This window comes from Brassica napus, chromosome A9 (genome assembly GCF_020379485.1).
Source record: "Brassica napus cultivar Da-Ae chromosome A9, Da-Ae, whole genome shotgun sequence".
NCBI lineage: Eukaryota > Viridiplantae > Streptophyta > Magnoliopsida > Brassicales > Brassicaceae > Brassica > Brassica napus.
The window spans coordinates 29,666,912-29,683,530 of NC_063442.1; the positions used below are offsets into that span (position 1 = coordinate 29,666,912).

Below are 16,619 nucleotides of genomic sequence, written 5' to 3' on the forward strand. Positions count from 1 at the left end.
TTTTCATTATATTCATATATATATATATATTTACGTGTATGATTATTTGAAAATATGATATATATTTTAAATACTTTACTGAGATTTTTTTAGTATTTCATAAATTTATTGAAAAATATATTTAAAAAATATTTACAAAATCAAAAAAGTATATGGAACCATTATTGTTTTTAGATCCCCAATCCAGTATATGAATAATAAATATAAACCGAAATGACTAGAATTATTTAAATAAAGTTATTTCTATTAATGCTATAATAACATATAGGAAGTGTGTATAATGAAAACAAAATAAATGTGACCAAGGAAAAATGATTTTGGTTTCCAATCACAAACGACTAAAAAATATGAAACTAATCAAGAAATGTCATTTATGTTAAATTTTTAGAAGCAAAATTAATCCATTATATTTTGTATTTGGTTGAACCGGGTTTTGTGATTAGTCTGCTGGTTTTGTGCCGATTTTGGTTGTTTAATTTAAATCTGAGTTTTAATTCAGCTTGGACTTGGTTTACTGATTCACTATTGAACTGGTCTGACCGGCCAGTCCGATCTGGCTTTCAAAACACTACCTAATATAGTATTTTTCCATATATATAATAATTTAAAAACATAAAGTTAAATGGGAAAATTGCCAAAAGAGAACAAGAAATCAGCATAGTTGTCCCTATAGTATAAATCCAACCTAAAGTAGTCCCTATAGTATAATGTTTTCCATAATACCAAAAGTAACCTTTAATTAATCTTATTAAACATAATTAATTTGGTTTTTTATAAAAAAATAAAAATGATTCAGTTTAATAAAGTTACCGGGTTAGAAAAAAAAATCAGAAGAAAAGGGGTCAAAAGCTTGATTTCCCTAACCCTAACATCGTTGGTCTCTCCGCCTCTCTCTTTCACGGAGATAAAGATGGCGATTTTGTCTTCTGGCATGGACCAAGCATCCTCAGGAACAGCAATAGGATTGATGCTTTCATGATAAGCTTCTCGCCAAGCTTCTGTAGTGTAAAATAAATCAGTTAATGTGTGTGGCTGTCTTCCAACATGAAACCCAGCTTTAATTGCGTGCCGACAAGGTATCTTCATCAGGTTGTACTTCCCACATGAGCAAGTACGTCTATCCAAATCAACTAAGCAGTCGATTTTATCACCTCTAACAAGCAAGCGACCATCGCTGACAGGGTAAACTGCAAATCTTTTGCCTTTCTCGGTTCTCCTTTCAATCTTTTTCTCCACATCTTCGGTAAGAGGATGATTATGCTTTGAAATCTTTTTCTTACGGTTATAAAACCACCGAGTCAGCATTTCTCTGATACTGTCCAACAAGGGAATGATTGGATACTCTCTCGGCGAACGCAAAGCAGAGTTGATGGATTCGGCAGGGTTTGTTGTCCTTATGTCATATCTATATCCAGAGAATTGACATCTTGCCCACTTTTGGACTTCAGCATCCCTTAGGTATTTTCCAATTGCCGGACTGATATTACACACATTAGCAAATATCTTTTCAAACTCAGCAACTCTATAAACCTTGGACGCCTTTGCAACCAACCCAACAAGTCCTTTCCCATGTGATGTTAGGAGTTTTCAAGGCTCCTAAGACAAATGTTGTAGTATAAAAGATTGTCGAACCAGTTCTGAGGGATATCAAAGCACTGAGAATGCAAGTACTCACTTAATCTAAGTGCAACCAATGATTTAGATGGGTTTTAAACTATGACTAAAACTAGAAAGCAATAACAGAATGATACTTTCTTGACTAAAGGAAAAGAGAACTCATGGGTATAGGGATTAGACCTTGGGTGATCAAGTATCGAACTAAGGATGGCAAATGATCAATCAAACAATCAACCTTAAGCCTAGACACAATTCTAAGCAAGCTCTATGTCTAGATGAATGCTCATTTGCTAACATATCTCAAACATCAAATGTCTTTGGTTGAATAATATGAAAGCAATCATTACTAACAAGTCTATTAGCTATCTTAGTACCTTTAACAACAAATGTCTTTGGCAAAGTATACTAAAAGCCTAGGAGAGTTGTCTCGGGCATTTCATCGAACACCTTTCGGGTGAGAAATGCCTAAGGATCAACAACTGAGTGGCCAACTCAGAAGATGCATTATGATTACTCTACTAGCAAGGAAATATGAATGATCTACACTAAAACATCCTAGCTCTAACCTAATCACCCTTAATCTCCCTAACCCATGAATTCAAAAGGTGATTACTCACTAATCTCCATGATTCCTCTTAAACCCATATTGGATTTCAGATTAATCATGTAGAGAAACACAGGAAATAGATAAGAACACAGAATTCTCAATAATAAACTGATCAATTCATTCCAAGAGATCCCTTTCCAAAGGTTTTTGGTGGTTTTTCTAAAAACAAAGATGATGTGCCTCCTCGTGGCTTACAAAAGATGTTTAAAACATAGGTTTTTCCAAGTGCAAAACGTGCATAATGAAATGACCAAAAGGCCCTTAAGTAAAATAGAAATCGAGCAGATAATAGGCGCGGAGCGACCTCGGCTCGTCGCTCCGACAAGTCGCTCCAGGCTTCGGGAGCGACCTCGCTGGGTCGCTGCGAGAGGTCGCTCCGAGAGCGATTTCTTGTCTCCGGGAACCAAGATGGCGAGCGACTTCTCCCTGTCGCTCTGGACAGGTCGCTCCAAGCTTCGGGAGCGACCTCGCTGGGTCGCTGCGAGAGGTCGCTCCGAGAGCGAGTTGTGTGTCTCCGGACGTGAAAACGCGAGCGACTTTGTGCAGTCGCTCCAACGGGTCGCTCTGGATCGGGAGCGACTTTGGTAGGTCGCTCTGAGAGGTCGCTCCAGGGTCATCTAAGACTGTTCGGAGTAATGAGAACGCGAGCGACTTCATGGCGTCGCTTTAGGAAGGTCGCTCTGAGAAGTGGGACACAGCGACTTCGTGATGTCGCTCCGGGAGGTCGCTCCCATGCTCGGTTCGTTCAATGGTCACCTTTTCACCTCTTTTGAGCTCCAAATAGCCTCATGTGGTATTCCAGTACCTAATAGAGACTCATGTATGCAAAATGCAACCTAAACATGTCTGAAACCTAATCTATATGATGAAAATGCTCATGGATGAATGGATAAAACAATGCAAATATGCAAGATATCAACTCCCCCAAACTTGTTCTTTTACTTGTCCACAAGTGAACTTTCTAGAACTCATAGGGAGAGAGGTTGAAGGAGGGAGCACATAGCCAAAAGAAACACAACTAGCACACTCTCTTATTACACTCTAGCTTCTCTAGGCCTATCTTAACTCTTTTTGTTCTTACACTCATCATCAAGCATCCACACATTCAAATCAACCAACTCTCACATTCATTAAGCACAAAACATCAGGTGAATTCTTGCAAATGGTCAGTTGGTCCAAGTCATTTGGTTGGGTAAGGGAAGGCTTTTATTCAAGTGATTCAAGAGGTTCAAAACATATGATCTTTAAGGTGGTTTACTCTCAAAACAAGTAGCCTTGACATTGCACATAATATATCTAAGAAAGGGACCAACTCATGCATACAATGCTCAATCTCCATTGTTCTACCCTTTTCCCAAACATACAATTACACAATCATTCCCAAATGTCAAACCCAACTCACATCTCTCACCAAAAGATCCTAAGAACTTTAACTCCTTCTCCTTGAAATCTACAAGGGATTTTTCACAACCTCAAAACATTTCTTAGCTCTTAACAACTTTGCTAGCCCCCTTTTTCTTTTCTTTTTCTTTTTTTTTCTTTTCTCTTTTTTTTTTCGTTTTCTTTTTCCTTTTTTTTTTTTTTTTTTTTTTTTTTTTAGGCTGGGGGCCAAGACTTTTCAAAACTTGAGCTAGAGGCTTCTCTACTTATCCCAATAAAACAATTCACTTAAGCACAAAGAGTCTATTCTTTTCCTTTTCATTTCTCCCAAATCATAATCACAACACTCACCCCCCACCTATAGCTAGACAATAGAGTGCCCAATCTAGCAAGAATGAAGATCAAGCATTGTCGTTCCCGATACTCTCAACATTATGCACATGTAAGACTTTCCGAAAAAGGCCTCACTCATCAAACAATGAAAGCTTAAAAGGAGGGAAGGGTTTTGGGAGTGGTCTACCACTAGAGTTTGTCAAAATAAGATTGGCATAAAGGATGTGACAACTCAAGTGTGTATAGCCATGACTCAGTACACAAGGGACCATGAGCAAGAGGCATTAAGTTCGTTCAGTTCAAATAAGGTTGTAGTTGGCTTCAAAGACTGAGTTTCAGCAATCAACAAGTTTCAGGAAGAGTTTTCAAGTCTCGGAACATACAAGTCTTTTTGAGAGGTGCAAAAGCTACTCAGGTGCAACGTAGTGTTCTTTACAAGGCATTTAAAATCATTGCTCCCAATGCAAGTGAATGCAACCTATATGCTCTAGACTCTCCTAGAAATGCAAATGATGCAAACTAAATGATTGTTTTTTTTTTTTTTTTTTAATATGCAAATAGGTATGCAATGCATGACTCAATGAAACAACATCAAAGCAAACATCATCAAATACTTGGTACCTCCCCCAAACTTGAGTTACACAGTCTCTGTGTTGTCAAGTAGAGAGAGATACCGAAAAGAAGACTAATATGCAAAAAATGAAATGGTATATACAAGGGAGTGTGGTGGTTTACCTTCTATAGGGAATGAGTAGAGGGAGATGCTCCCTCCTCGTCGTCCTCAGGTGGTAACTCTTCAAGATGCTCATCAGCAGGAGTGGCCATCTCTTCAATGTAGAAGGCTTGCCCGAACACAGTTGGTTTCCTCATTTTCTCCTTAATGTCAAAGTGGAGGATGTTCTCTTTACCCAAATGGAGATCAATCGTGCCCTTCCTAGAATCAATGGGTCTTGAGCCTCCTCACCCATCTCAAGCACCACAAAATCTGTAGGTATCTCATACCTTCCAATCTTCACAGGGAGGTCCTCTAAGATGCCCACAGGGTACTTCACTGAACGATCAGCTAACACCAGAGAGAGTCTACACTTCTTGTACTGAGTGAATCCAAGCTTCTTTGCAACAGACAAAGGCATCAAGCTGACACTAGCTCCCAAATCGCAGAGACTTTTCTCAAATACCATAGGTCCAAGAGCACAAGGTAGTGTGAAGCTTCCTGGATCCTCTAATTTCTCTGGAACATCAAGCCTCTGGATGATGGCATTGCACTCATGGGTAAGAGTCATCATGCCTTCCATCTCCTTCTTCTTTGCAGCTACAACATCTTTCAGGAAATTGTTGTATTGAGGAATCAACATGAAAGCATCGATGATGGGCATTGCAACCTGAGCTTCACTCATTTGCTTCTCAAACAGAGCCTTGTACTTCTCTAGCAGCTGCTTCTTGAATCTACCAGGGAATGGAAGTTTGGGTTCATAGGGAGGAGGAACAAAAGAACTTTCACTTGCTGGAGTTACAACTTCACCATCTTTTACTGTCTTCTTCGCTTCCCCAACCTTTCCTTTACCTTTGGCTTCCACTATCTTCTCCAAGATCTCGTCATTGATCTTCTCATCAACAATCACCACTTCATCATCTATGTTGATGGCAACCCCCTCACCTAGTTTCTCAGCATCCTTGGTGAGGGTTCTAGGAGGCAACTGTTTACCACTCCTAAGGGTGATAGCTTTGGCCTCCTTGGGGTTTTGGTCAGACTTTCCAGGTAGAGATCCTTGCTGGCGATTCTGGTGAGTGTTCATGGAAGCAAACTGATTCTCTAAATTCCTGACTGTAGAAGCAAGGTGTGAGAATTTGTTGTTGAGCTCATTGTAGCTCCCATCAATCTTGGTATGAAGGTTCTTCAACTCATAACCAACATGCTTCTCACTTCTAGTCTGAGACTCCAAGATTTGTTTCAGTAAGGTATCAGTGCTGCTCTCTTGAGGAGCAGAGGAACCAGACGAGGGATTTTGCTGAGGCTGATAGCTGCCTTGCTGATTGTTCCGAGGCTGATAACCACTCTGCTGGTTGTTGGAATAGGACTTCTGTTGGTAGTTGTTGTACTGAAAGTTGGGTTCTTTCTTGTACCAGCTACCATTGTTGTTGATGAAACACAGCTCTTCCTGACCTTCCAAACCCTCAACTTCATGGACAACAGCTGGTGTCTCTTGGCTTGGGTTGCCAACAAAGTGCAGCTGCTCTTGGGTAGCTTTATCAGCAAGGAGGATGTCTATCTTATCCTGTAGAGCTTTCAACTCCTTCCTCGTTTGCTTATCCTCAGTTCTACTGCTTCTGTCGTGGTCTCCACTGTAGACTGCATCACTCTTAACCATGTTGTCAACCAGCTCCTCTGCATCCTCCTCAGTTCTCCCCAAGAAGAACCCATTACTAGCTGTATCCAGTCTGGCTCTGTACTTAGGGAGAGCACCACGGTAGAATGTGCTCAGCAAGCTCTCCTTAGAGAAACCATGGTGTGGGCATTGAGCTTGATAGCCCTTGAATCTCTCCCAGGCTTCACTGAAACCTTCCAAGCCCTTCTGTTGAAAGCTGGAGATCTCGTTTCTCAGCTTAGCAGTTCTTGAAGTAGAGAAGAACTTCTCCAAGAATGCTTTCTTGCAGTCATCCCAAGTGGTAATGGAGTCGCTGGGTAGAGACTTCTCCCACTGACGTGCCTTATCCCCCAAAGAGAAAGGGAATAGCTTGAGCTTTAAGGCATCTTCGGACACACCATTGGTTTTTGACAACCCACAGTAGCTGTCGAACCTGTCCAAGTGATCAAATGGATCCTCCAGAGCCAAGCCATGATACTTGTTGTTCTCGATCACGTTGAGGAGTCCTGATTTGATCTCAAAGTTGTTGGCTGCCACAGCGGGTGCTCGGATTCCCATTCTATGACCATGAATGTTGGGGCGGTCGTAAGTGCCAATGGGTCGAGCTGCTCGCTGTTGGTTTTGAGGTATGTCTCCCATATCAGTACTCAATCTCTGCAAGTGAGCCTGTTGCTCTTCTTCTCTTCTATTTCTAGCACACTCTCTCTCTAAAGCTCTGATGTCTGCAGCTATTGGAACTAGGTTTGATGGACCCCTACTCCTCAAGTTCATACACCTGTAGATTAAAGGGAGGTGAAGAAAGAGAATCAGTAACAAAAGAAAATAAAAATGACTTAGTCTCAAGCAAGTGACTAAATCTCAATGTTCAAATCTACTCAGAATTTGGCAACGGCGCCAATTTGATGTTAGGAGTTTTCAAGGCTCCTAAGACAAATGTTGTAGTATAAAAGATTGTCGAACCAGTTCTGAGGGATATCAAAGCACTGAGAATGCAAGTACTCACTTAATCTAAGTGCAACCAATGATTTAGATGGGTTTTAAACTATGACTAAAACTAGAAAGCAATAACAGAATGATACTTTCTTGACTAAAGGAAAAGAGAACTCATGGGTATAGGGATTAGACCTTGGGTGATCAAGTATCGAACTAAGAATGGCAAATGATCAATCAAACAATCAACCTTAAGCCTAGACACAATTCTAAGCAAGCTCTATGTCTAGATGAATGCTCATTTGCTAACATATCTCAAACATCAAATGTCTTTGGTTGAATAATATGAAAGCAATCATTACTAACAAGTCTATTAGCTATCTTAGTACCTTTAACAACAAATGTCTTTGGCAAAGTATACTAAAAGCCTAGGAGAGTTGTCTCGGGCATTTCATCGAACACCTTTCGGGTGAGAAATGCCTAAGGATCAACAACTGAGTGGCCAACTCAGAAGATGCATTATGATTACTCTACTAGCAAGGAAATATGAATGATCTACACTAAAACATCCTAGCTCTAACCTAATCACCCTTAATCTCCCTAACCCATGAATTCAAAAGGTGATTACTCACTAATCTCCATGATTCCTCTTAAACCCATATTGGATTTCAGATTAATCATGTAGAGAAACACAGGAAATAGATAAGAACACAGAATTCTCAATAATAAACTGATCAATTCATTCCAAGAGATCCCTTTCCAAAGGTTTTTGGTGGTTTTTCTAAAAACAAAGATGATGTGCCTCCTCGTGGCTTACAAAAGATGTTTAAAACATAGGTTTTTCCAAGTGCAAAACGTGCATAATGAAATGACCAAAAGGCCCTTAAGTAAAATAGAAATCGAGCAGATAATAGGCGCGGAGCGACCTCGGCTCGTCGCTCCGACAAGTCGCTCCAGGCTTCGGGAGCGACCTCGCTGGGTCGCTGCGAGAGGTCGCTCCGAGAGCGATTTCTTGTCTCCGGGAACCAAGATGGCGAGCGACTTCTCCCTGTCGCTCTGGACAGGTCGCTCCAAGCTTCGGGAGCGACCTCGCTGGGTCGCTGCGAGAGGTCGCTCCGAGAGCGAGTTGTGTGTCTCCGGACGTGAAAACGCGAGCGACTTTGTGCAGTCGCTCCAACGGGTCGCTCTGGATCGGGAGCGACTTTGGTAGGTCGCTCTGAGAGGTCGCTCCAGGGTCATCTAAGACTGTTCGGAGTAATGAGAACGCGAGCGACTTCATGGCGTCGCTTTAGGAAGGTCGCTCTGAGAAGTGGGACACAGCGACTTCGTGATGTCGCTCCGGGAGGTCGCTCCCATGCTCGGTTCGTTCAATGGTCACCTTTTCACCTCTTTTGAGCTCCAAATAGCCTCATGTGGTATTCCAGTACCTAATAGAGACTCATGTATGCAAAATGCAACCTAAACATGTCTGAAACCTAATCTATATGATGAAAATGCTCATGGATGAATGGATAAAACAATGCAAATATGCAAGATATCACCATGGTAATATGTTACCACATTATTCAACAAATGATGAATGCAAATACCATGTTTAGCTGTTGGATACACAGTCTCAAGCGCCTTAGCAATGGCCGCATGTCTGTCCGAAATGAAAGCCAAATGATGATCATCAGCAATGACACTATTTAGTTGTCTCATAAACCATTCCTAAGAATTTTCATTCTCTGAGTCGACTACTCCGAATGCAAGAGGATACAAATTAGAATTTCCGTCTACAGCAGTTGCAACCAATAGAACTCCTTTGTATTTGTTCTTCAGAAAAGTGCCATCAACCACAATAACCCTCCTTATGACTCTGTTAAATCCTCGTAGCGGTTTCCCAAATGCAATAAACAGGTACCAAAATCTCCCATTGCTGTCAATCTCATACGATGAATGTGTTCCCGGATTAGCCTCTCTGAGCATGTGCAAGTATTTCGGTATTTTTCCATAACTTCTCTCTGGTATACCTCTAACAGCATTAACCGCATATTCACGAGCATCCCATGCTAAAGATTTCGTGATCTCACAGCCATGATCCATAAGCATAATCTGTATTATATCATTGCATTTTGGCCCTTCCTTAACCCCTTCATACCTATGCATAATCAGACTGCCTATAGTTTTGGCCGAAGCAGTCCTACCCGGTTTGGTTTTGTTTGAAGGTGCGCATGTATGTTCACCGACATACTTTTTGATAATGAAATATTCAGAATCCTTCAAACACTCTGCTCGAACATACCAATTGCATGCATTATCCTCACATCTAACGTACCAAAGTTGTCTATCCGTTTTGATAACCTTGTAGTGAAAGTTATGCTTCATTGCACATATCTCGAAAGTCGCCTTCAGCAAAGTTTTGTTCTCAAACAATTGTCCCTTCTTAACAACATTGAGCACATAAAACTTTGACATCTTATGTATGTCCTCTTTGGCCGAGATCATGGTATCGGCATGATAGGCATCCTCATCAACTTCGACTCTTCTAATCTTTTCTTTCTTTTTCTCGCACTGCCTCTCAACAAACACAGGAGCCGGTTCGTTCCCCCTATCAACCGAGTTTCCCTCCTCTTGAGCAGAACTTGAATCAGCTGGCGACTTGTTAAGATCAAAGTCTGGTTCATTCAGATTCTCAACTTTGGCTTTAGACGTTACACACAATCGAGTAGAAACACACTTTTGAACAAAACCAACAAAATTCTGAAGCTGTCGATCATTCGCAATGATCACAGGTGGACAAGTTGATGTATTGATCAACTCATTAGGTAGATAACTCAACTCCAAATCGGGTAAGCTATCTTCTTCCATATCAAAATCTTCCAAAACCATTCTTTTAAAAACCTCTAAGGTAGAACTTGATTCCAATAACAGTAGCCTAGCCCCTTTCTCATCAGCCGAAAAAACCCATCCCATGGTTGCTCCAAACTCCCAAACACCACATGTTGTATAGATATGCATCATAGAACATGTTTTTGTGAAAATCACAAGACAAACTATAGAAAAATCATGGGGAAATCATAGATTGGTGAAGAAGAACATTCAAAATCGTTTTTTTTTTTAATTTTTCACGAAGCAAATCAATGAAAACACGTTTTAGGAAGTTAGAATATTTTTAGAATATTTTTAAAACTGCAACTTCCTTAATTTTCGAAAATTCAGTTTTTTTATCCGTAGAAGGCACCTTCTACACTGTGTAGAACATAACAAAATTCCAGAATGTAATTTCTACACTATGTGGACGTTCGTGTATGTTTTAGATTTTGCATTCCTGATAACTTAGAATACTCGATAAAAGTAGAAACATGTTTCTGAATAAAAGTAGCGATCATTACAAATAGTAGAATTCGTATTCCCCATATTTAGAATTATAGTAAAAAGTAGTTTTTACGTTCTAAAACAAGTAGATGGATGTGTTCATTCTAGAATTCATTTTCTACTCACCCGTTTTGTGTAGAAACAGAATTCTACTTTTAGTAGAACGTAATTTAAAAACATTATTTATTATGTTTTTCAAACCTAAAAAAAATATGTGTTTGTGTAAATGGGTGTTTTATTAGTTTTTTTATATTTTTAATAATTTTTTTGATTCTTATAACTATTTATTACATTAATTTTAACATATGGAAAGGGTAAAAAAGAGAAAAAATAGAAAAAAATGGATTTATACTATAGGGACAACTATGCTGATTTCTTGTTCTCTTTTGGCAATTTTCCCAAGTTAAATTATGTTTTAGATTTTATATAATAAAACTACGTATGTTTTTTTTTGTAACTAAAAACTACGTATGTTATACGGTGTCAAGTATAGAAACCAGTTAATATATATATATATATATATACACGCTGTTAAGTATAGACATATGATATGGTTATTATTCTTTTGACTAAGATGATAGTCTATTTATTATTTTTGTATTCGTATCATTATCAAATTTGTCTATCAGATTACTTTATATGTATCTTTTTTTAGCCTCTTTACCAAATTGCATGGTGAATATTTTATTGTCTTTCATTTCGTACTGGAAATTTAATCATTTTGATTTGACTTGTTTGATATGAAATGTTCGTAAATTTGTAGTGAAAGCAATAACTTAGATGACAGATCGCTATCGATCACGAGAAATGGTATGGCCAGAGCAAAGACTTTAAGAATGGACCATAAATTTTGGAAGTGTTACTTTCTTTCTAGTAATTATTATAGACCTCAACCAGAATTTACTAAAAACAGAATGACTAAAATGTTGGTACAATTGTTTTGTTTTTAGAAGGGATAATTGTCATTAGGCCTAATTGTGATGCAAGCTGCAAAACGAATTCCAAAAGCCTAATTTGCGTCTCGTGATTGGTTTTATATGAATAAAATGAAGAGAAAATCATAAAAATAACTTCAAAATTTTCGTACGAGTATGTCTTATACTAACTCACACCGGACTTGGTCGTGTCTATCGTAAATTTTCTTAAATCAAGACTGATTAAACAAATATGTAAATATCAAGGCAGATATAATGAGTATTGTAAGTGTTGTAGCCATATACATTTTGTTTAGTTTGTCAAAAGTGAGTAGGTTTATCAAACTTTTGCTAAATTTTCCAAAACTTAGCACAGAGTTGATCCTGAGAATTTGTCAATTTGAAGGCCGAAGACCAAAATGATAATTAAACCCTTCTTTTTTTGCTAAATGATGATTAAACACTAAACCCCACTAATTAAAAGATTTTATGTTAATCTAAAACATGAGAAAGTCGAATTGTTACATTTCCTTTAATTACAAACTTCACCACTAAACTACAAGAAGATTTTATAAGATATTTATAAGGAAATTTCAAAGATAGTTTCTCCTATTTTTGATTTTTTTTTTCTTTTAATTGTAAGATATTTATAAGGAAACTTTTGAATAGAGATACTTTTAGGCTTGGGTCCTTTTATTTATTAATTTTATCTGCTGCCAAATTAATAAAATCTTCTTCTAGTTTATTTAAAATCTTCTTGACATCAAAAAAAAACTACAAGAAGATTTTATAATTATTTTGGCAGCAGATAAAATTAATAAATAAAAGGACCCAAGCCTAAAAGTATATCTCTTCGAAAGTTTTCCTTATAAATATCTTACAATTAAAAGAAGAAAAAAATCAAAAATAGGAGAAACTATTTTAGTGAATAAATATCTAAGTACTTGATATATTCCATCGTTAAAATATCTAAATATCTAAGTACTTGAAAGTGAAGTGTCCTCCAAAGTTAAGGCATTTTCTATGGCAGTTGTTGACAGGTTGTATAGCAGTGACCAAAAATTTAAAATCACGTGGAATACAAGGAGATACAAGATGTGCAAGGTGTGGTGATCCGGAAGAATCAATAAATCATGTGTTTTTTGAATGTCCTCCGGCACGACAAGTGTGGGCACTATCTAAGATTCCATCGAACCCAAATATTTTCCCTTTGGGCTCGATATTTGCTAATATGGATCATCTGTTTTGGAGAGTTAATCCAAAAATGGAGGATCATCAGTTTGCATGGATTCTATGGTACATTTGGAAGGGTCGGAATAATAAAGTTTTTAGTAATATTGATGTTGACCCGAGAGAAACGCTAAACTTAGCTGAATTGGAATCAACACTTTGGGCGGAGGCACAAATTGTTAATGATTCCAGGATGGCCCCTGAAGCGCAGTTCAGAGTTAACTCACAGACTACAGGAAGATGGTGTTTCATTGACGGTTCTTGGAAAGACAAGGATTATTTCTCAGGACAAGGCTGGTTCAGCACGCTTCCGGAGTTTGAGGGTTTGTTAGGGGCAAGAAATGTAAGGGCAAGTCTTTCACCTCTTCATGCGGAGTTGGAGGCTCTAATTTGGGCAATGGAGTGTATGAAGAACTTACGACAGTACCGGGTCACGTTTGCAACGGATTGTTCTCAATTGGTGAAGATGGTTTCTGAACCAGAAGAATGGCCGGCATTTGAAAGCTACCTGGATGACATTAAGTTTTTGAGAAGAAGCTTTACCAACTCAGAGATTGTTCATGTTCCAAGGACGGAAAACATAAAGGCGGATCGCTTGGCACGTAGTGCTCGGACACAACCGTCTTTCGTCGTACACATGGATGCGGAGTTACCACATTGGTTTACAGAGTCTATATGAGTCTGTAAATTTTCTTGCTGTCAAAAAAAAAAAAAAAAAAAAAAAAATAATCTTTCGTTTTTATTTTCACTTATTTGTGAGATATTTTTGCTTGGGATGAGGTTGTTGTTTTAAGTCATGTCAAAATATAGTACAAGTATGTGTAGAGTTGTCTTTTGGGACACTTCTAATTTTAGAATTACACTTAGCTTTCTTATTGTCCTTTTTGGAATTAGCAAGATCTTTTTTAAGAAAATTATCATAAAAACTGTTATGAAAAAAAAATTTGTGGCAAAAATTAGTTCATAAGCATAATAATATAGTAAAGTCGAAATTAAAGTTTTTTATAACAAAGTATTGAGACAATGCCTAAATAATTTTATGTGTAATGATACTAACGAATAGTCTAATTTTGAATAGTCTAGTTAGTTCCTAACTGGAAATTAACTAATTAAGTTACTTTAGTCAAATTATATGGGATTTGGGTTATATATACGAACAACTTTTCCAAAGGCCGACAAAGAATTTCTGTAAGGCAACATGTTTTGCTTTTGTATTACTTTTTCTCATCTTAGAGCAACACCAACTGAAAGAAGTCCCTTATTTAACTAATTAAAACTAAATATTAAAATTTAGTTCTAAAAATACAAAATACAAAATATTAGTTCTTAACAAAATTTATTTAACTAATTAAAATTTGTTTATTTATTTAAAGTTCAGCCAATACAAAACCAGCATGTGAACTATGAATTCTTACCCAACTAAATCTCTTATTTAAAAACGTTTGAACATTTTCTCTCTTTAATTTTAATCACAAGAAAGTGAGAAACTCATTAAAAGCTTCCTGTTCAAACTGCTTATATAATCTTTTTATACCTTTCATCTTACAGTTTATTTATGTTTTCGGACGCCTTTGTCTACAGATAGTTGTTGAATAGTAAATAGAACGGATTAAATGGCAAACAGACTAATGGTCATTTGTAAAATATTTTTTTTTTAAAAAAATTGCTTATATATCATTACTACATTCATTCTTTTATTAAATGACTCGATTTACTAAAAAGTATAATATGAATTCCATCATATTTTGAAATACTCCAATTTTAATGATAACTAGACCCTGATCCGCGCACCAGCGCGGGTATGAATTTTTGGTTTTTGGTTACTTATTTAACTAAATGATGTATTTGTAATATTTGATGTATTATATTCACCAAGTAAATATTTTTTTGGTGTCTTAAACCATCTATTTATGACGAATATTCGATATCATATAAAAAATTGAACAAATACAACATAATTAGAGAATTGTAGATGATATATAAAAACAATGGTTATTAATGTAAAATATGAAGAAATATTATATTATGACTTAGTATGGCATAAAAGATTATAAATTAGTTATACATGTTTAAAGAAAATACAATGATTTTTAAACTTCTATGAAAAATTTAACATATAAAAAAGGACGATGAATTGGTCATCAAATTGTAAATAACTTCATAATTTTATTGATAATAAATTATTTATAGTCTTTGTTTTGCGTCAAGATAATTATTAAATGTTCATAACATTAATATGTTAAAAGACCATATATGAAAGCCTATGTTGTAACCGTTTTTTTCGGGAAGTGTAACAAAAAAAAATATCTTTAACTTTTCGTTTTGTTTAAGTTTTGTGTCGGTAAAAGATAAAAAAAATTATCTCTATCTTTTTCAATGTTCAATCTGAAGCTTATTATGTGAAAATCATACGCAAATATCGACATTGGTTTGAATCTTTATATTTTTATATTCTTACAAAATTTAAATTTATTGTTTCCTCTTCTACAAGCAAATCAATTACCGAAGTAATAGATCAATTGGTTGAAATCAAATCTATTCTTATAATTAGTGTAATTTTGGTTACGGTTTATATATTTAATAGGTACATTAAAGATACGACATTGAAGATATTTTGTTTTGATTAATAAAAGATATTTGATTTTGAGTTTGTATTTATTGATTTGTTTTTTATAAAGCTTAGAAAATAAATAGGATGATTGGTTGGTTGATACATCTTATAAAGAAAACGAAAACTATAGGTAGTTTGAATGTTGTACATCGATCGATGCATGATGTAAGTTGACTATATAAAACTTGAGCATGATCATTTCAAACTAAAGTATAGGTAGGTTATATGCATTTGTTATATTGTAGTTAATATATTTTAAATATTACATACGTAAAATGATTCACGTTTTCGTAAAAATAAAATTCAAGTTCATTATTGGGTTGTACTCGTCTGTAATAAGCTATGTTAAATATGTTGTATTTGTAGGTTCATTTAATGACATTAAGTTTAATTTGATTAAGGAAAATTCATTAATTTAACTAAAAAAGACAAGCATTAATATAGATAGGTTCATTTAATGACATTAAATTTAAATTTAATTAAAAAAAACTCATTAATTTCACTGGAAAAGACAAGCATTAAAATAGGTAGTTTAATTTAATTCTCTGTGGCATGGAAGTGTAAATAAGTTAGAAAACTTAGGAGTATTTTTAATGTGTACTTCTCTTTTAATAATATAGATATGTTGTATTTGTAGGTTCATTTAATGACATTAAGTTTAATTTGATTAAGGAAAACTCATTAATTTAACTAAAAAAGACAAGCATTAATATAGATAGGTTCATTTAATGACATTAAATTTAAATTTAATTAAAAAAAACTCATTAATTTCACTGGAAAAGACAAGCATTAAAATAGGTAGTTTAATTTAATTCTCTGTGGCATGGAAGTGTAAATAAGTTAGAAAACTTAGGAGTATTTTTAATGTGTACTTCTCTTTTAATAATATAGATTATTTGGTAAAAACCTAAAATACGATAGTAGGCAAATCAAGTTTAACAATTTTTTATATATTTTTGGTAAGATTACAAAAAGAATAGAATCGATGAGTTTGGTTACATATCAAAAGTGTAAGTAAAAATACATAATTACACTTAAATACTAAAATTTAATATAAATACAAGTGTAAGAATTTTTTCGTTTTAACTTGGGATAAAAGCTAACAATTTTTATATAAATATATATCTTTTTCGAAATAAGAACATTTTCAATAAAATTCAAAATTTATGTATATTTAAATATCCCCAAACATTATCTGTAAAGTAATTTAAAAAAAAAAAAATTTGTCTCATCACCACATCCATTCTCATGAAAACAGTATTACGTTGCTTAAT

At 35.8% G+C, this 16,619-nt stretch overlaps 1 protein-coding gene and 1 non-coding gene across 2 annotated transcripts; one reads left to right on the plus strand and one right to left on the minus strand.

Moving 5' to 3' along the window:
• Positions 1 to 251: 251 nt before the first annotated feature.
• LOC125577951 lies at positions 252 to 8,938 on the minus strand. The gene is made up of 2 exons (XM_048740150.1): positions 8,778 to 8,938; positions 252 to 1,571 (listed from the first exon to the last, which is right to left on the minus strand). Exons 1-2 carry the CDS (start codon positions 8,932 to 8,934, stop codon positions 793 to 795), a joined length of 936 nt encoding a protein of 311 aa, XP_048596107.1. The 5' UTR covers positions 8,935 to 8,938; the 3' UTR covers positions 252 to 792.
• LOC125578706 lies at positions 6,437 to 6,543 on the plus strand. Its single transcript, XR_007316789.1, has one exon. It is a non-coding gene; the product is annotated as a small nucleolar RNA R71 (small nucleolar RNA).
• Positions 8,939 to 16,619: the final 7,681 nt, after the last annotated feature.